The sequence below is a fragment of the Pempheris klunzingeri genome, chromosome 22, assembly GCF_042242105.1.
Source record: "Pempheris klunzingeri isolate RE-2024b chromosome 22, fPemKlu1.hap1, whole genome shotgun sequence".
In the NCBI taxonomy this organism is placed as follows: domain Eukaryota; kingdom Metazoa; phylum Chordata; class Actinopteri; order Acropomatiformes; family Pempheridae; genus Pempheris; species Pempheris klunzingeri.
Window position 1 is genome coordinate 2970747 of NC_092033.1, and position 21012 is coordinate 2991758.

The window sequence follows — 21012 nt, forward strand, 5'->3', positions numbered from 1 at the left end:
TCCCAATTGAAGAACTAATTCTCAAGACAAGCAGTGACCTGCACACAATTAAAATCATCATTGACCTACAGTTTGACTACTGCTAACCTGACAACTAAAGGTCGGGAGGTATCAGAACAATGTACAGCCAGTGATCACTACGTAAATTTCAGAAGTAAAACGTTGTTATTACTGAATTGCGCTCGCTGGCATCTGACTCACGCAGTTCTGCACATCAGCAATACAAAACAGAGCCAAGAAACTTGCCAATGCCAATGCGAGGTATGATCTCTGAAAGTTATACCTCTTATTTCGGCTTCAAAAGAAACTTTTGGAAAATGGTATTGTTTTACAGTGAAGTATACATTGATTTATGTTGACAGTTTTTACTGTAACATGTGTCTTTATGGATGGTAGTATCTCTGCTTACCTGAATGTTTGTCATGTAACTCATTTTGCAGTTATATCACAAACAACACCCTTTCTGTTGAGCACTGATGACCATCAGAAATACTAAAAATGTCTCTTACAGTGCCAACACAGGGAAGAGCTCACTTCTTGCAGAGATGATGATATTTTATTTTTTGCTGTATATAACATAAGCTACAGAAATGAACTATCAACTCAGCTGAAACCTCTGTAACACATTTATTTATATGTTTATTGGATTACACAGTAACCATGTGGTATATCTGCAAAATAAAGAAAAAATATATGTATAATAACAGGTCAAAACGACATTGAGACAACCATCACAGCCTGTGCACCCGTCCAGAATGAAGGACTATCTCTTATGTTATGGTACTTATGGTACTTTCTTCGTCAGCTTTGTTCCCCGACTGGTACTTTTCACGGAAGACAAAGTCAAATATAAGCAGAGGTTTCAGAAAATGAGATATTTTTTAAGTGTATATTCAATCTTTTTGTATTTAACTATTTCAAATGGACATTATATATATATATATGTATGTATATGTATATGTGTGTATATATACATATATATATATATAAGAAAGTAACAATATTGTCACTAAATTCATTCGTCTTCACCTGTTCCCATTTACGGTTTTTCTCTTATTTTCCCAGTGCCGTACCTTCAGTCCATTCCATGTACCGACACAGATTTGCCTCAAAAAGAGTGACAGCCCCTTCATCACCGACACTAAATGAATATTACATCGCTAACACAGGCAACACTGTGGCTTAGACCAAGTTGGGTTTTTATTTCCCCTAAACAGTTTTGGGAAATACACTTTATTTGCTTTCTTGGCAGACCAAGACGAGCAGGTCGACTCCACTCTTAAGTCTGTCCGCTGAATAGCTAGCTAGTTTACAGGCGCATACAGACAGGAAATGGTTAATAAGTAATAATATCTGCCTACCAAACACCACTAAAGCTCGATAACTATCTCCTTTGTTTAATTTGTACAAATGCCACAATTCAAAAACAACAATTTGATGTGTTATGAGTTATGAGTATAATATTTGCCATATTTACTGTTTTTGATAGACAAGATAAAATGAATATTAATGTTAATTAGTGAGCTTTTTGCTGGATAAGCTAAGTTAAGCTAAGCTAAGCTAACTGTCTTGTCGCTGAATCGAAATTCTCGACTTACTATCTATACTAAGAGAGCAAATGAGCGTATTTCCCAAAAAGTAGTTCCTCTAAATTAATTCATCTCCATTCCAAAGTGACAATGACGTGATTAGGAATAATTTTGCTTTTAAGAAAAGTTAATAGCTAATGACCCTGGAGGAAAAACAATTTTTTTATATATGTATCAAATAAAACATTTCCTTTCCGTCTGTTTTGTGATGACGAGGCTCTTTCTTCAGCTGTGGCGTTTCTGTGTCACTATTTCTGTGGTTCATGTTTGTGTAAATATACTGTCTGCTTAACACAGAAACACTTGGTCAAGTTTGATCCTTAAAAAAAAGAAAATATCCAATCAAGGAAGCTGTGTACAGTCTGTGTGTAAACACTGATTCCTGAAGTGTGTGGGGGGGTGTTTCCTTGTAGGGGTTATAGAAATGTTTGACTTAATTTCTGTGTTTTATATTTTTATAATAAAGATTTAATGAAAACTGGGCCACAGGAGGTCTGTTGTGATTTTCTTTGGTGTGCTTTTAAATGAAGAATAATATCTGCAAGGCACTCACCATCTGCGTATGGTTGGGATAGAAGGTCTGTTCATTCAGGGGGAATTTCTCAGGACCGAGGGAGTGATAGAGCTTAATCATCTGAGAGAACTGCAAGCAGAAATAAAGAAGACAGTCAGACGTCATTATTTAAACGGCGGCGGCGTGTGGGAGAGGCTTAACACAAGCTTTTAGAGGATACACCTGCGTTCACAGCACGACATCCATAACCAGGGGACACTGGCCTTTCATATGCTTATAAAATGTAACCCAGTACAATTACACCCACCTCTGACTGTAAAGGTCTGAACCACTGTTCTAAAGGTGTCTGTCAAAGCAGCCAGAAAAACCTTCTTTTGGTTAGAAAAAGCAGAAACTGATGGGAAATATGCTTAAAAAGAAACATGTAGTTCATGTTCATGTGCTACTTTTCTTACTAGCTCCTCCAATGTCACTAATTTAAAGCCTTAAAGTGGTTTTGGCCTCCAAAGGAGGACGTGACAGAAAGAAGTACCCAAAGAAACTGATTTGCAGCCAGTAAATAACCACCATGGATAATGATGGATGATCTACTGTATCTCAGGCAGCTTTCAGATCTAATAATAAACATTGTGGTCAACTTATGACATGCTTTGTGAAATAAGTAACAGCTGTAAGTATGAGGTGAATTAGCCTCAACATGGACAAGTGCTTGGACAAGTATGGAAGTATGTGTCTCTTGAGGAACATACTTGCTCCGTTAAAGTTGCGGTTGACAAGCCTACAATTATGAAGCCATGCGAGAGTATTTACACCCTTTTCCCTGCAGTCTTGTATCTTGTTTTCTCTGAGTGCAGAGTGAGTAATAATGTGTGGTGAAGGTGGTGGAGGCCAGAGACAGGTGTTACAGCTCCCTTTAATGGCCCAAATAAATCAGTCAGAGGCAGCCGCCTGGACTCACGACGCCTCGGTGTGGGTTAAAGCAGAGCAAAGACAGCAGTTAAAGGTCGCTTACCACCCAGGGTTTGCTGCAGAAGTTGTAGATGGAGAAGAGAGAGTTGATGCTCGGGACGCCGCCGAAATGCAGGCCAATCACAAGGTTCCTGAAGTCCTCGCCGGGGATCATGCTGTAGGCGTGCTGACGGATCAGGACGAAGTCTGCCTTGAAGGACCTGCAGTGAGACATGAAGCATGCAGATGTTTAGGTTACCTTTTAAGGTATTCTATGTAAAGTGGATATGATGAGTTGATGCAGGAGGAATAATTAATTTAAGGGCTATAAGTGATGTGAACATGACGATCATTTTACAAATTATGGTCCCATTTAGAGTAAAATACACTATAAAGCAAGGGAGGTTTTAGGGCGGGGCTACCTTATGATGATCCAATTAGAGGTGGGTCATGCCTAAACCTAACCAATCAGAGGCAATTGTGAAAATACCAAACATGAGGCTTCAAAACAGTTGTCCTCAAACCAATGGCTGGTTTCTGTAGCTGCATCTATTTGCTAATACAGTCAATGATTTTCACAAGCTTCCAGTCTTTGGTCAAATTTCCTGAAATCTGCAAACTTTCAAAAGCAGAAGATTTTTGAATTTTGAAGCAACAGTGTGAAGCTTTTGTCCTGCCCCCCACCCTGCCACAAACCATCACGTAAACAGGACGAGGGAGTTTAAATGCCCTCAGGTGCATCTGGACATGTTCAGCAATACAATTCCCTTTTTCAATATAGTTTCAATGAAGGTTTTAAAAGAGTCACTTTTCCGACTACGCTCAGGTCAAACATCTCCACGACGGCGGCTCCTCCCGGGCTGACAGCTCTGTCAGCACGTTAACACGCTGTATCTGGGCCTTGTGTTTACAGTCAGCTGCTCCATTATTCAGCGGCTGTGTCGGGCTGAAGGGGTGAAGAAATGCTCCTCGGAGCACCTAATCTTTCTGGACCATCTATCCAATTAACACAGCCTAATCCTTCCTTTACAAACTGTTCTGGGAGCAGGGCCAAGCAACCCATCAGGCACCTGGAGGCCTCATTTAAAGCAGCCCACATTTCATATTAACAGGAAATTTATTTTGACTGCAGTCAAGTTTCACTTATTAATGTGTTCAGTTTTGATTCAGGTACTGTGCAGCTGTGCATGTTTCAGATTCCATTCATTTACTAAAGTTATACTTTTACTCTTTGTGTAAAATGTATCTGAATCATACAATTATGGTTATAAATGTACATTTACAGTACATATTTTTAAATGCACTTTATATACAACATCAGTGTGTTTTGCATTACATGACTGTAGCTTTTCATACAGATTTCTGACAGGACTACACTTAGATATGGTTTTTAAATGAGCACATACTTACAAATAAACCTATTATATATATATATATATATATATATATATATATATATATATATATATAATTATATTACTGCATCATTAAAGTAGCATTCATGATTTTTCTTGGCTACTTGCTGCTAACTAACCCTGTCTGCTGAGCAGGAAGTGTACTGCGGCCTTATCAGAGGTTCTTGATTACACAAATCAAAGGTATAAATTAAAGGTATTCATAGGTGCATCTTCAATAAGTCATTTGTAAGTTCTCCCCGTGCTTGCGTGGGTTCTCTCCGGCTTCCTCCCACAGTCCAAAGACATGCTGGTGACTCTAAATTGCCTGTAGGTGTGAATGTGGCGACCAGTTCATTGTGTCCATTGGGATTGGCTCCAGCTCTCCCGCAACCCTGAAGGACAAGCGGTAAAGACGATGGATGGATGGATGGATGAATGTTTTATACAAGTTACCAGACGTAAATTTGTGTTAATTTGCAGACACTTGATAAATATTTATGGATTGGTATCTGACTATAATGGAAGGAATTTCGATATTCGATATAACAACCATTCATCTGATCGACTTCACACTTGGTGGCTGTTTGGTTTGGGACCCAACATTATGTAATTTAGTAATAAATTCTCATCCTTTTTTACAGTAATATATATACTTAAAAGCAAATATCTAATAAAGAAAAGAACCAATAAGAGTATCGATAAAGAACATAACCAATAAGACTAGTGATATCGATTTCCCTATTTCTCAAAAAAGCAATAGTTCATCTTCACTGCACAATCTGGACTCCAGTAAAAAATACCAGTCACAAATGTTTTTCTCACTGACATACATGCAATCACCTTCACATTTGGTGGGTGTTTTGCTGAGGACCCAAGACAAGGCAGCTTTGAGTGAGAGCAGCACTTTTAGGGACGAAGCAATCAGGCCACGCAACAGGCATGTGCTCCAAATGGGGCCCAGACGATGCTGCTAGCAGACCTGGTGGGAGCCAATCATTAGCCTCCTTCTGAACGAGCACAGCATTAGCGCACACGAAGGAGGTGAAGGGCTGCAGGTTGTAGGCTGAAATTACAGCCTGGCCCTCCGACGGACTCTGGGTCCTCAAGTGTTGCTTATGTTAGACGGCCTCAGACGGGACTGGCAGGATGACTGAGGAGTGATCTGGTCTCGGCGACAGAGCGACTACAGCTGTTCCTCCCTGCTGCTGCACTCAGCCGCAGTGGCAGCAGACCAAAGGCTCTGCTATTTATACTGGATGAAGCTGTTTATTGAGGCTCCAGAACCAAATCAGACTCAACAGTTCATGTGAAGCACAAGTCCCTGATTAAATATATGGGCTGATTTGTTAAAGTTAAAGGAGAACACCATTCTGCTTCAGAGTCTGCATGAGAAGTTTAACACTGCATGAGCCAAGACGTTGATTTAAATTACACCTGCACTGTGAGCCTAGAGCTAAATGTAGCGCTGCATCCAAGAAGAGCTTTCAAATCCAGATCGGCTGGTTTGAATGCAGATTATGAAGAAAGCAGGGCCGCAAGTAACTCCTATTTTTATTATCAATCAGTCCTCCAGTTAGTAGTTGATTCATTGTTTCATAAAAAGCCTGAAATAATAAAAAAAATACCCATCATCTTCTATCTTTAATCTTTTTCTGTTTTGCCTAGAAAACAGTCAAAAACCTGAAAGTGATTTACTATTATAGCTACAGACTAACAAAACCATGAAGTATTCACATTTGAGGAGCTGCTGCCAGTGAATTTTGAGCCTTTTTGCTTGTAAAATTAAACCATTAATCAATAATCTTAACTAATAATCTGTTGCCTGGGCATTCTGATGGACTGAGGGTTTTAAGATGCCAACCATGTAATGATGGTGTTCCTGGTTCTCCCTCCTTTCTTTACCAACACTTCCTGCCACCATTTAGCTGCCAACTATCAAACTAATGAAAAATGCACCTCAACAAACTGTTGCCGATTAGATTTCTGTCAACCAATCAATTGACAACCCATTGGCATTAACACATGTTTCACAGGGTTTCATGTAAGACTTGGTCACAAAACTAAATTTTCTATGAATTACCAACCAACCTTTAATGTGTAAACATCCTAGATGGACTTTTGCTCCGACAGTGGCATTTTCCATGTATCTGATATATTCAAACACAGATGTACAAACTCTTAAACACCTCTTTTACCCTTTATGGTCTGTTTACAAAAGTGTTTTCTGTGTGTGATGCTAAGCGCAGGCACACACACAGCCAAATAGACCACAGCATTGTGCTACCTCATTACCACAGAAAGGCCAGATGCAGAGGATATTCAGCTCTGTGGGATGGCTTTCACCGGCTATGCTTAATGGAGCCAGTGCCCTATAGCAGCGGAGCATTACTGGGGGTTTGTCACCCATTAACTTTGTTTTTCTGTCTCTTCACTCGGACTTGCTCTGCAGAAGCAGGGCTCCCTGCGGGTCGTGGATTACACTAAAGCTGCACATCTATGCTTTACGATGTGAAACGCTCAGGCCCTACGGTCATCACTTCACAGGTGACGTGCTGATGTACCCTTTGAATGGGTTATCAGTGGTGCAATAAAGGCTGAAAGGGGGTTTGTAGCGGGGTTGTAGATTACGACATGAGGAGGGAATGGATCATGAATCATGAGCCCACTCAACCCTCGAATCGTAAATTGAGCAAGATCATATTCAGCAAGTCAAATAAACCTGTGAGAAGCCTTAACGGTCTTAATACTACTGAATCTACCTTATTTCATGTTGATATTGTCACATTTATTGACATTAAAATGGTATTATTTCACACTGCTAGCAGATTTTTGACTTGTTTTAAATGGGTAAATATTAAAAGTGACATTGCATAACTGTGCATGATGTATGTGTGAGCCATGAGCTGGTTATAGGGAACCTGAAAATACTTCGACTTGCTACAATCTGTGTTTTTATATTCACAGAGGATCTAATGACTACTTTAGATTAAATTAGATTAGATTAGATAGACTTTACTGATCCCCCATAGAGGGAAATTCACATATTACAGCAGCAACAGAGGCAAGATGAGCAGTAATAGAAAGAAAAAGAAATAAAATGAGCAACAGTAGAAAAATAAGCAATAGTAAATAAATATATATATTGTAATGATAATTAATAAATATTTACCCTGTGAACAGAAATGTACAGTATGGAGAGTGCAGAGAGTTATCACCAAAGTTAGCAACAAACTAGTGAACATGGTGGAGCATTTTGTAACTAGGGGGTTCCCCAAGGGGTGGTGGAGAACAAAACAGAGATAAAAGGAGAGTGAGTGTTCGGGCGACCACAAACACATCAAATGAATGCTCATGTGTCAAGTGTCAGTGTTGTGGTTAAAGCTAGTTTATATCCATCTTTATATCTTTTATATCTTCCTATCTGCCTGATTATGAATAAGATAAGATACGATATTCCTTTATTAGTCCCACAATGGGGAAACTGGTGATATAAACAGGAGGAGATATAAAAATATAAAAATAAATACGCAGCAACCTGGGCAGTTATTTATGACCATTATATAATAAACTGTCCAACAGAGCCAACAGGATGTTTTAATCAGCATTCCTAGAGCAGAAAACTATTCAGAATCAAGACAATATGCTGCCATTTTGTTCTCCAGAGGCATTTATCATACAGAATCTCTGACCTCCTAATAGGCTCCACAGGGATGTCTGAATTGCGGGGAACATTTGTCTTCGGCCCTGTGCCTGGCTCAAAGGCTGGCAAGGGCCTTATCTTCCTCCCATCAGTCTGTCTCTCAATGATAAGGATAATCGGGGTAGAGCTCGGCGGGAATGCCATAAATGTCAAACAGTACATACCGAGGATCAGCGCAGCATTTGTACACAATGGCGCATTGTGCTGAACTGGCTCTCCGTCATCGGAGGGAAATGAACCTTAGGGAGGAAAATCTGTGCTTTCCTGTTACAACGACAGAAACTATTGCAAAAAACCCCAAAACTTTTGGAAAGAAAGCAATATTTCTCAAAGCGCTATTATGGTAAGGTTGCTTAAAAGAAGAACAGTTTGAACATCCATGTCAACATCAGTAAATTGCCTCAGAAACTAGTTCCATTTCAACGGAGCTCTCACTCTGTTCTCTCTGTTGCAACCTCATTGTGTCTTTAAGGCCACCAACGCTGCTCTCTTATTACATTAAAATCTTGCCTTGTGCAACTTTAAGAATATAATAACTGTTGCAAATCCAAATAGATTAAAGACATCATTTACACATGAGAAGGATCGCCGTTTCATGCCTTTTGGCAGAGCACTCCCACTTTTATGTAACAAAATATTTAATCCTGTCAAACATTAAACAAAGATATTAGCTTTGGGGTTTAGTTTTAATACTTACTTTTCACAAGCATTCTGCTTGTGAAAACCGTGTGTGTTTTCGTTAAATGATAAGCATCGCCAATCAGAAACAACTGGAGAGGGTCGACTTGGTCCAATTTTGCGAAAATCAACATTTTTGTTTATTTTAATAACGTTAAAGTTTGACCAAAAGTAGTTGGAAAAAAATACCAATTAGATGCAGGAATAATGATGCTGAACATTAAGTTTTTACTTTATGATGGTTGTAAAGTTTTACTCAAACAAACCAGGCTGTTCTTCGGTTGGGTTTTTATCTATTGAGCGTAAAGAGCGTCAGAAGAACCCTCCATTCTGTGTCTCCATGTAGCCTAGCTTCATGCTGTGGTCCCCTGGCCTGGACTAGGACTCCCTGTGTTTGTGGCGGTGGCTCCAGGCCCGGTGGCACCAGAGCGACCTGGCAGCGGCTCAGATCCTGGGCGGCGGCCCGGTCGGGGCTGCCAAAGCTCTGGATCGCACTCCAGGGCTCATCTCCACACCGCACTGAACACAGCGAAGGTCACGTAGAAAACACAGGACACGCGCCAACAACTAAAGTAACAGAGAGTTGTAGATACATTTGAATTACACCTCTGAAATCCAAACAGGAGAGGGTGTAACTTCACATCTACTAGGAAAACAAATTAGGGAATGTTTAGTTGGTTAGCAGTGATTGTGTTGAGGATTTGGAGAAGAGTCCCACGGGAGGCAGATGTAATGAGGAAAGGAGCTGCAAGAGTGATAGAGCACCAAATGACCTCTGGCAGAAGGGGAAATGAGTGTTGTTGGGAGTTTGAGTGAATTAGCGGGGCCATTTGTATTCATGGCTATATTACAAAAGCAGGGATGGTGGAGTGGGCCTCACGGCTGCTGTATGCTTTCATTACAGTCACAGCACTCCTAAAGGAAACCACCCTCAGGCCTCCTAAAGCCATGTCTGAACTCAGCGTGTCTGTGAGCGGGATTTATTTGCTTGGTAACGAGATGAACCTGTCTAAGGTATTAGGTGTTGAGCCTGCTCCGGGCAGACGGTTCCTTCACTGATTAAAATGGGCTTTCACAGGGGTCAAGGGAAGGGGGGTTAAAGGCTTGTGTGTGTGTGTGTGTGTGTGAATCATCTCTGTGTGGTCTAAGCAGTAAATCGTCACCTCAGGTAACCAAAGGAGGACAGTCTTGTTATGTGCTCTGCAGGGATTGGAAAGGAAAGAGGGGTGGCCCTGTCTGACCGAGTCCAGTAGCTCTCAGTAAACACTAAATTAAATTGAAGGAGAGAGAAAAAAAAAGAAATCAGACAAGGATCTGCTAATGTAATCTGGCTCCCTCCCTGCATCCATCTATGGGGCAGAGAAGAGTGCAGAATGGCCGTGGTACGATCAGGAACCATGTTTACTACGAAAAAACACCCATTTACAATATTTTCATATATTAAAAGAAACTGACTGCATGTGAATAAGCTGCACTTTGGACTGTTAAAGGCTGAAATTATGCTTCAGGTTGTCATAACACAAGCTGAACTTGACTTCATACATCTGTGGACGCCTGAGTTGAAGTCAGCTCAGTTGAAGGAAGACTGTTCTGGACTGTTTTGTTTATCCTGTGATGCAGCAAAGTTCATACAAGCTGTTTTATTTGTATTATGCATCGATCGCTGTGTGATTAAATCCTTCCGTCGACAGCAGGCTGTGTTAATCCATCAAGAAACACAGCAGTGCGCCAACAGAGACGATGAAGAAGAACACTTGCAGCAGGCGAACACGTATATAAAGAGTGCAGGATTTTAGATATTTTCAAGAAATTTGGCTTTGCAAAAGTTTTATGACGAAGGAAATAGTTTTGGTTAGAGATAAAATATGTACATTTTTGTTTCCTTACAAGAAAACTCCACATGACCGCAGTGAATCACCACCCACATCCTCCATTTGCTCATATGTGGTCGTCGTCTTCCTACATAGCTAGTTAGCTAGCTCCTTGGAAAATGATGAGATTGATGCAGCTGTACAATTATGTTGTAGTTTGATTTCCATAACTACAGCTACATCAGATTGCTCCTAGCAACAGCTACCCCAACTTCCTCATCGACTGAAAGTGACATCTGGCGGACAAAGATGCTTCTCACTGATTACTGCCAACGAAGATGTCAGCTAACATGAGCACAGCGTTGAGGACTGACTGAACGAGGTGAAACACAATTCATTCTGCTCATCAGGCTTCATGTAAAGCAACGTTTTGTATGTCACTTTGTCAGTTTGAATAAAAAAATAATGGATAACTGAAAGCATTAATAGCATTAAGATCAATCCATGATGGGAAATCTGTTTAAATTTTGTCTATTAAGAAAAACTGGCTTGAATTAAGCTTGTTTCATTGAAATTCAGTTGCCATCAGTCCAATAATGTGGTCAGTGAGTGTTAATTAGGCACTCAATAAATGTTTTTTTATTGAATGCTGTAGTTTAGTGCGCTGAAAGTTCAGCATTACATGATAGGAAGGACTCCAAGAAGTTTAAAACCTCCACCTCACTTACTTTAGCATCCACGTTTTTGCCACAAACTCCTCAATCAGCAAGAGTTAACACACCCTGACATTATTCACCACTAATTAATCAGCGGGTTTCATTAACCACACCAGGCGCTCTGAGAGGTCGTGAAGGAGAGAACTGTTGCTCTGCAGCTTATGATACTTTGGCTGCTGCGAGCCGTCTTTCAGCCAGACCAGCGTTCCCACTTGGAGCCGAGCAGCACTCCGGAGGTTTTGGCAGCAGAGAGCGGAGAGGCCAAAGGGCTGACTACAGCAGTGCAGCAGGGAACAACACGCCATAACTACTGTACCTTGTGGCGTGTCGCTCTGCTCTACTGTAGGCTGTGCATGCGTGCCACGTTGCACGTTGCGCACATTGGTGGCATAATTGCATGTAAGCTCAACTTTCTATTTCACAGCCTGGAAGCAGGAGCCGGCAGTCAGGCTTTGTGGCATCTGACGATTTCCAGTCCTACAGTTAGCCATAAATGGATGAAGACACCATTAGTGACCTGTTTGCATATTAATGTTTCTCCTCCACAAGTTTTCAGACCTGTCAATAAAATCAAAAACACCAAAGAGGGAGCGGCGCTTTATTGATTGTGTCTCAGTGTGATGTCCCACTGCCTCCTTTCCATTGGATATCTTTAACCAAACAGTGGATTCATATTTTTGTAATGAAGAACAAACATGACATAAGTGAGAAAAACCTCACTGCATAAACAACCCTGAAACCACAGAGCTGTGAGAAAGCGTGCTGCTGCACAGACTCGGCAGAGGAGAGGTCTTAGAGAGCGTGCCTGTGGACGGACGACAGAGGTCAGAGGTCAGAGGACACATGGGAAAGCAGGAACCCACTTTAAATATACACTACGGTGTAAACGTGCCCGTATGCATGTGTGCAGTCCTCGTACGGTCACACTCACATACTTGGGAAAATGTGATCAGAGTGCACTCTGTGCTTGGGAAACCAGTGTTGTGTCTGTCCTGTATCTATCTGTGGATGTATTACAACATTCTTCTGGCTGAGAATGAAACGCATTAACGAAATAATTAGCTTATATTAGCTATAATCAAGACAAGGACAGATTTTAATCAGTTTACACTCTGGGATCCATAGCTGATCTTTTATTTAAGTTTTCAGTGCCTTGCAGAGTGAAACACATCAACTTTTAGGGGTTTGAACTTGTGACTTTCCAGTTACAAGAGCTTGTTTTCTAAACCACTATGCTTTATTAGTCATCAGCCAATCAGACTGCTAGCTAGACACTGTCATTATGCTATTTGTAGTCGAGTTCAGAGTCATAAACGACAAGCTAAACCTCAACAATTTGGCAGTGAATGTCAGTGTTGTGTGAACAAGGCAGTAGTCAGACCATCTGCAGCCAATTTGGCTTCTCTATCATTACAGCAATATCACCAAAAAATATTCGACCCGCACAATAACCTCTGTGTCCATTCTGACAACAGGTTGCATTGTAACATCAGGCACATTAGTGCTCCCAGTCTGCCATTACCCTCGCTTGATTTCACAGTTTGCACAAATGCTACTTATAACATCGATAAGAAAGTTATTCTACGAAGCCGTGCAGAGTCGAGGCCAAAACACAGATCAGCTGATTATTCCCCAAGAAGGCTGGAGTGAGGACTGCTGGGCTGAAACTGGACTAATCAGGATGCGGAAACTCAGAAAACAGAGCAACGCTGGGCCTCGTTCACTAATATGTGCATAGAAATGTTCTTTTAGTGCACAAAAAATAAGTGTTCATGCAAAATAACCGTCGAATTCATACATACATATGTTAGTCAATCAGAATTATTGTAAACTGGCAGGTGCTTGGCTGTTATTTGCGATCAGCACGGCACATACATGACACATTTGTTTGCCCAGAGGCAGCAGATTATGTCGTCCAGAACTGTGATCCTGTTTGTGAATGAGGCCCATTGAGGGTTTGCAGATATGGTCTTTAATTTTTATTTTACGATGACAGTTGATGCCTTGCGGGGTGTCAAGGAGAGAGCTGGCTGGGGGAAAACGTAACAACCAGACAAGGAAAAAACTGCCGATAAATGGTTGCACTGCAGGAGTGAAGTGAAGTAGTGAGAACAGCAAAGATGTTGATTTCAATACTTATAAGTTTTCTAGCATTATTTAGTGTAGCTAACTACTGAGGCACTACTGGCTTTCATAGAATGATGAGAATAATAAAAAATAATTTGTGTAAAGAAGAAGTAAATTAAGGTAATTAATATTAGAGACCTAAAATATACTTGGATGTAACTTATAAGATTCATTAAAACAAACAGACATCGAGTCAAAGACGGCCTTTTTTCACAGCACACATTTTGACCTTTCATCTGAGCTTTTTTCAAGGAAAAGGATTCCTGCTGTGAGAGTCATGTGACCCGGCGTTGTCATAAAAACACTGATCGTCGCTGCTAATAAAACTACTTATTCAATTACAGTGCGGGCTGAGCAGGAGCATGAAGTCATCGTTGCCACTGATCAGCTGATCATCAGTGATCTCCTTGAATGCCAACTTCACACAACAGTGAGTCTATTTAAACAGCCGGCTTCACGTGTCTAACTGCTGCTGCTGCTGCAGGATCTGCTTACTGGCCAGAGGCCACCTCTGCCACTGCGAGATGAAAGTGTGAAAGATTGTTTTAAAATTGTCAGATGCCTCCAAATGACCCAAATGCTCAGTAGCGACCTAGAAACAGCACAGATATGTATGTTCTTCGCTGTGATTAACCGCATGAAGGTGATGCAATTGTCAGTGTCACAGCCCATATTAGCTGTAATGACGGGTTATATGACTCAAAATAATCACATTTCTACACAGTGATTAGTACATTTGCTCAATCTTAACTAGGTTACTGGTTTGCACAAAAGCTGGAACAGCTGAACAGACTGCTTAGCTAAAACAACTCAGGGTGTATAACATGCATTTAGCACTATGAGATACCGTGATGGTGAAATTGTGAGAACTAGAGTTTAAACAGTGCTCATAAGTACATGAAAACAGTAGAAGAGGTGAGAAGATTAAATATCTTGAATCCTTATTTCAACACAAATGTTCCATAAAGGTTGAAATAGGGTAAGAAGTCTTTTCGTTGTTTCCCCGTGGCGTAATCACGTTACAGCCTTGATTTCTCTGAGTGCAAGCAATGTTATACATACACAGCCATGCTCAATGCCACCGAGAGAAAAGAAGTGGAGTCTTTGTGCAGGCTCACTGAGGCAGATTACAGATTGCGTGGGCAAATGCGTCAAAGGACTCCAGCTCTCTTTAGTCCTCAAGCATCTTACCTGACCACTTTGGTGCCACCTTTGTTGACCTGCATGTCCACCATGCAGCCCGAGTTGACGTAGGAGGCCAGGTTGATCTCTGAGAACTCCGCCTGGGGAACAAAAAGGAGAAAACACAACCTGAGATTAGATGTTACATCCCACAACAACATACTGGACAATAGGCCTTTCTGACATAAATGTCATAAAGTGATAACATCTTGTTTTCATGACTTCAATATCATGTGATAGAGCTACTTCAGCACTTCCATTTCACATGTTTCATACAAGAAAGAAAAAAAAATACAGGGGTAGCAGCTCCAACTACCAATTCAGTACAGACAATAGATTAATTCGGGTTAACGTCATTTTATATTTCTGCATCAGAGAGAAAAATACAAGATTCAGAGTGAAACAGAGTTGGTGAGAGGACACTAATTGAGTTATCCCCAGCCTGTGGCCTCCAGGACAGTGAGAGCCTTGTGAAAGGCCGTAGCCTGGCTACCTAATGACTCAGTCAAACTCCCAGAGATACTCAAAAGGAGGGGCGACAGTCGACTTCTGGGAATAGACCAGAGAGGAACAATTCAATTTTCCTTGTGCACTGCAGTTGAGATGTCAATGCCCCTTGCCAAATTTAGCATTTCTGAAATGAACTGCTCTTCTGTCACATTAATGATGCCATTTTCACAAAAGGCATCAGCATGTTAACATTGTCATCGTTAGTATATGAACATGCTGCTTTCAGCACTGAGCCCAACACCACTGTGATAAAAGTGCCGTGAACCACATGTGATATATTTACAACAAAGGGGCTTTTAAATTATTGTCCCTGAGCAGCTAGCACGTCTGTGTAGCCAACTAATATAATATAGTTTGCTGAATACCAGCCTGTTCTTATTCCCAGGGCATCAAACCACCTTTGGCGTCTGAGACTGATACCTAAACTCAACCAAGCAGCTTTAGTGCCTAAACCTAACCAATCTGCAGAACGTTAAACACGTTTTTATTGTTAACGTGATGGACATAAGGTGTCAGTGTCTGTTGAAGTGGGAATGAGAGCCATTTGGAGGGAAGGGACGGCCAGAACAATGTCTAATATTGAGGCAGAAGGGTGCATTGTGCATCAATATCAAACACCAAAGGTGGTGATGAAGCGTCTGATGATGCCCCGAGAATCAGGACGGGAAACAGCACCACAGCAAAACATAGCCTTCAGCCAGATACCTGTCTACACTGTGAACAGGTCTGCTTGTTTCATCAGAGGGCAAGTGGAGGGAGAGTAATGATGAGGGCTGCGTGGCTCAACTGAACGTTTTCAATAAATTTAACACCCTGTTGGGTCACATATATCCCACGTTCCCTGGCGTAGTCCGCCTCAAAGCTACATCATCGTAAAACTCCAGGTACTTGGAGGAAAGTTAAACAGCAGCCAGTTGACCTCAGACATGAAAAGCTGCCATTTGTTCAACTTCACATCACTTTTAAACTATGAGGAGTGACGCTAATGTGGCAGATTTAATGGGCCTTAAACAAGCAGCCTGCTGACTCTCTGTTCAAAAACAAAAATTGAATTCAACATGAAGGGGTTGGACTACCAAACACAACACTACAAAAAGAACATGGCTGCATTTCATCAAGTCAGCAATGGAACAAATTCAAGCATTCACTCCCTCTTAACACTGCAGTGTGTAACAATGAAGTATTTCTCAAAGGAAATGCATAATCAAATGAAAATGCCTTCCATAGATGTGCCAAACTGAGGCCAAGAGTTTAGTTTTGAGCACAGCACACTGCCACTAAGAACAAAACACAATGTGTTTAAAACCTACTCTTGGCTGGAGAGACTGGCCCAAAATTACAGTAATTGCATCAATATGTATCAAACTCAACTGATTACATCTAAAGATGTTGTTACCATATCAAAAAATAAATAAAATGCTACAGTCAGGGTTGGATCATTGTCCACACCCCTTAGCTTTCTCACTTTTATCAAACTTTATGCTTAAATTATTATACGTGGCTCTCATTTGTAAAAAAAAAAACGATCTTTAGAAGTTGATATTGTAGGATTTTAGAGTTTTGTTGCGAGAACTCATGGCGATGCTAACTTCCAGTTTAGCCTACAAAAGCACATGTGGGCTCTCTATGTCCCAGTTTAGTTTTTCCATAGAGAAAAAGATTTAGATCCATAAATCCATAGCTGTGCGTGGCTTGAGACCACATTTTTTTTGGTATGCTTTATGGTATTTTTGTTGTCAGAGGGCCCACACATTGTAAGCACTGAGGGGACTGGGGGGCCTTAGTTGTTAGCTTTTGCTATCACACTGAGGGCTGCTGGCATTCAACCACCTTTGGAAGTCTCGGGCTATGTGTCGCACGTGGCCTGCGCCTTGGGGGACTGGCGAGTTCATAATCCAGTGTTAGCTTCCATAGATTTTGATTTATAGCTTGATTATAGCCTTTCATGCATCCCTCTGAAGGACGTGCTGCATGTTGGAGAGAAGTCCTGCACACATGGACAGCACATGGCTAATAGCATACGGCAGGCAGCTAATCAAAGAAATAGGTTTGTGACTGGAGGGTTGATGGATTAAATCCTGGACTGGCTAGATAAATAAGTAAGTACAAGCCTGATCGCACACTATGGAGCCATCTGTATCTGCTCTGCATTTGTACCATTTGTGGAGACTCAAAGCCTTTGAAAAAGTTCTCTTCTAAGTGCAAGAACGATCACTATCACTGTTTATTTTTGTCACTTGCCCAATCCGAACAGTGGGGCGCTGTGACTCTGGTTTCACCCTTGATAGTCAATGCGGTGGATCAATCTAGAGATTTAAAGCTGCTCTGATCAATACTGTTACATCAGCAATGAGTCAAATGGCAATATAAAATGTGAAAGGTGTCACTTGTAGCGACGAAACCACAGAAATGTATCTCTCTCTTAACTCTACTCTTGCAACAGCGATAGATAGACAAAGTTAGCAGCTATCTTGTGAACATAATGGAGCACTTAGCGGCCAAACAGCCAGATATTATAATCAGGAGTTGGTGGAGACCAAAAACAGAGCTAAAGGAAAATACAATATTGGATTTACATTGTAGGTTTTATTATAAGTCACCAGAAACACAACTGCAAGTTGAAAAGTGTTGTGTTTACAGCTTGTTGCACTAAAACAACAATTAATGCAGCTATATAGCATAGACTATATATAAAGATTGATGACATGATAGCTCACCAAAAACCTGATGGGACATGAGCCTGTGGTATAAAGAGTAACAGCCAGAGGTACCAACACCTCACGGCAAAGGAAACTTAATTATGCTTTGAATGCTCATAAACAAATTAATAAAAAACAAAAATAATGAGCAGGTGTTGAAGTGTCAGATGCTCTACAAGCCTCACGACGACACAAGGCTGCAGTTTTGTAGGCTTCAACAGAAAGTCAGAGCTACTTGTCCCATATAGACGAGCCTTCACAAACACCAGCATGGATTGGAAAGCAAGCAAATCCTCCAGCTGACCCTCTACTCAACCCAGTTCCTGCTAATTTGCATACCAAGTTAAAACAATTGCTATCTATACGTTCTCATTCTGTGATCATCATTTGAGACTTTAATCCTGCTTTACCAGGCTTTACATGGGCTTTCATCCACATAAAAAGGAAATATTATCAGCAATATTCTCTCAGAGATAAATTTCCCTTTCATCCAGCGCTGCGGCCCATGTAAACTCTGCATGGGGGAGTGAGTCAGTTTTGAATGTGCTAACATAACGAAACTGGGTTGGTTTTTTTTTGCCAAGAGAAAAAAAGAAAAAACACCCACCTCTTTTATTTATTGTGTTGCACTCTCAGAGGAAGAGCAGAGGCGAGTAAATGCTGTAATCTTATTTAGGGGACAACGAGGCGCCACTCACACTCACTGTGCCTCAAGGACATGCACTTGGCTGCTTTCCGTTTCTCAGCTCTTCTTTACTGATACCCACCTCTGAAAGAAACATCTGTGTGCTCAGCAGCACAGGCCTTGCTTAAAAAAAACGCTCTTAAATGCACCGCACACCCAAAAGCACAGTCAAACGCACACATCCTCCATCACTGCATCTCCTAAGCAAATCCCATCCCAAACACTGGGGCCTACGTTGACTTTTGCAGTGACCAGATAAAACCAGAGAGTGGGCAGCGTTTTGGCAAGGGTCGAGCATTCCACGTCTCCTCTGATAGGCTCGTTCTGGGTAAGAGGAGCGCTAAGAGCGGCTGTCATTGGGCAGCAATGGGTGAAGTGGCTGGTGTGGGGCACAGGCCCAGAAGCCAGGACAGGAGGCTTTTCACAGCGCCATGGTTACCATCACGGTAACACATTCAGACACTTGTCTCGGAGCAGCTCTTGCCCTGGGAAAGGAAAACAGGAAGTGATACATGGGACAACGGCCTCCAGAGCTGGACAGCTTGCAGCCAACCTGTTAGGAGGCACAGAATTATTGAAGACAGTATGGTTGCGATCAGGTTCAATCATGTCTCAAGCTGTATTTTTCTCTTTACTGAGCTTCTTCTGCCGTCTGAATGTATGACAGCCGTATTCACTGCCACTGCTACTGCTCCCTAATTAGTCTATTTACAATAATCCAAGAAAACTACAAATGCAAAATGCATTTCTCTCTCTTTAGAGCAGCAAGTGAGCAATCTTCCATGGGCTTAACAAGTTTTAGATAAACATTATGTTAAAGACAAGAGCACCTAGGACAAATGTTTCTTTATTTATATCAATAAATCAACAAAATCTTATACTTGAATTAACAATATCTTGTTACTGAGAAAAGTACTGCACTGTAAGACACTGATTTAGCTTGGCTACAGGAGTTTACAGGCAAGCCTCATTTATCCCTGCAGTGCTGCGTGCACGCTGTCCTGACTGCCAAGCCATGTGAACCTGTGGACAGTACAGTAAACACCACTTGACAGAAGCTCATCTGGAATCTTTGCGAGTATTTTTAGGTTTGGACTTTGCAATGTCACTGAGGTTAAGGTGCCTTTTGTTTGGTCATGAGTCAAATTGCAAACAGGATTGTTCGTCCTTTGGCAAAAACAACTTGGGAGGAGCTGCACTTCAGCAACAATCTGCAACTTTTCTCTGATAACTAGAGAGAGCTTAATGTTCCAAGGCAAATGTAAACTAAAACTGAAGGTGCAAACACTGTAATCAGGTTCAAACGTCTAAAAATGTTAATTCACTGAATGTGAAATATTGCATGGCACTTGTGGACTAAGTTGAAGGTCATTCCAAGTTAAAGCACTAAGAACTTATTGTCTGAGTGTAAGCACTGAAATGAGCAAAGGTTTCAGTTGCAGTCGTAGAGCTGAAAGCAGCTGAAATCAATGGCTTCAAGTTCAAGTTCAAGCCCTCTACACAGGTGAACTGTCAGCTGAAGAGAGGAAAGCAGCTGAAACGCCAGGACATGTCCAAACCACCACAGAAAACTGAAATGTTGACGTGTCAGCGCTGAAAACAGAGAACTGTAGTTGAACTGTCATTTGAGGTACAAGAGTTGGAATGTGACTTAAACTGCAAACCGCGAGTGTGCATGCTGTGGCAACCCGGTTTTCCTGCACGCAGCTTCAAATCCCACCTGGGCAAGTCTGTGTGGAGTTTGCATGTTCTCCCCGTGCATGCGTGGGTTTTCTCCGGCTTCCTCTCACAGCCCAAAGACATGCATGACTGGTTGTCTGTCTCCATGTGTCAGCCATGTGATTGACTCCGCCTCTCGCCCAATGTCAGCTGGGTTAGGGTTACACCCCGTGATGTGTTTCTTATACGTATTTACTACTTTGTTGTGCTGTAGCTACACACAGCAGCTCAAGGGAAAGTGTTTTTCCACTTCCAAGACAAACATCTCATTATCAATTATGTTAAAAAACACTCTGACTGGTTAACATCTGGCAGATGTGGTGGCGAAATATACGATTGAAAGTCTGCACACTATGTTTCATTTGAAAATTCTCTTTGCTGTTTGTTTGGCTGATTTCCTGCCCGCCTCATCTGCGGTGCTGCTCAAAAACAGACCTGGTGCCGAATCTTTAGTGGAGATAAGCGGCACAATGCAGACGCTCCCGGTGGCGATTTAGTCTTCGGACTCAAGAAAATGTTATACTTTGGAGATTGTATGCATACGCACATAAATTAATTGCGTAAAACAAAAAACCTGAATAAAAAAAGAATACTTATGTATACTTTATCATGACGTTTATGGAAAAGAGCACCTATTAGGATTTCTAATCACAGAGGCAGGTATTACAAGGAGCCAGTGAAGGTTCAGATCTAAGCCACAATCAACATCACTGATATTTAACTTTCCCTCTCCACAA

At 41.4% G+C, this 21012-nt stretch overlaps 1 protein-coding gene across 1 annotated transcript in view; it reads right to left on the minus strand.

The window, feature by feature from the left end:
- syn3 (synapsin III) overlaps positions 1-21012 on the minus strand; it is an 85643-nt gene that overhangs the window by 50356 nt on the left and 14275 nt on the right. The window contains exons 3-5 of the mRNA XM_070853767.1: positions 14672-14763; positions 3116-3272; positions 2143-2232 (exon numbers count right to left, since the gene is read on the minus strand). Coding sequence (XP_070709868.1) covers positions 2143-2232; positions 3116-3272; positions 14672-14763 — 339 coding nt within the window. The remainder of the gene's footprint in view (positions 1-2142; positions 2233-3115; positions 3273-14671; positions 14764-21012) is intronic.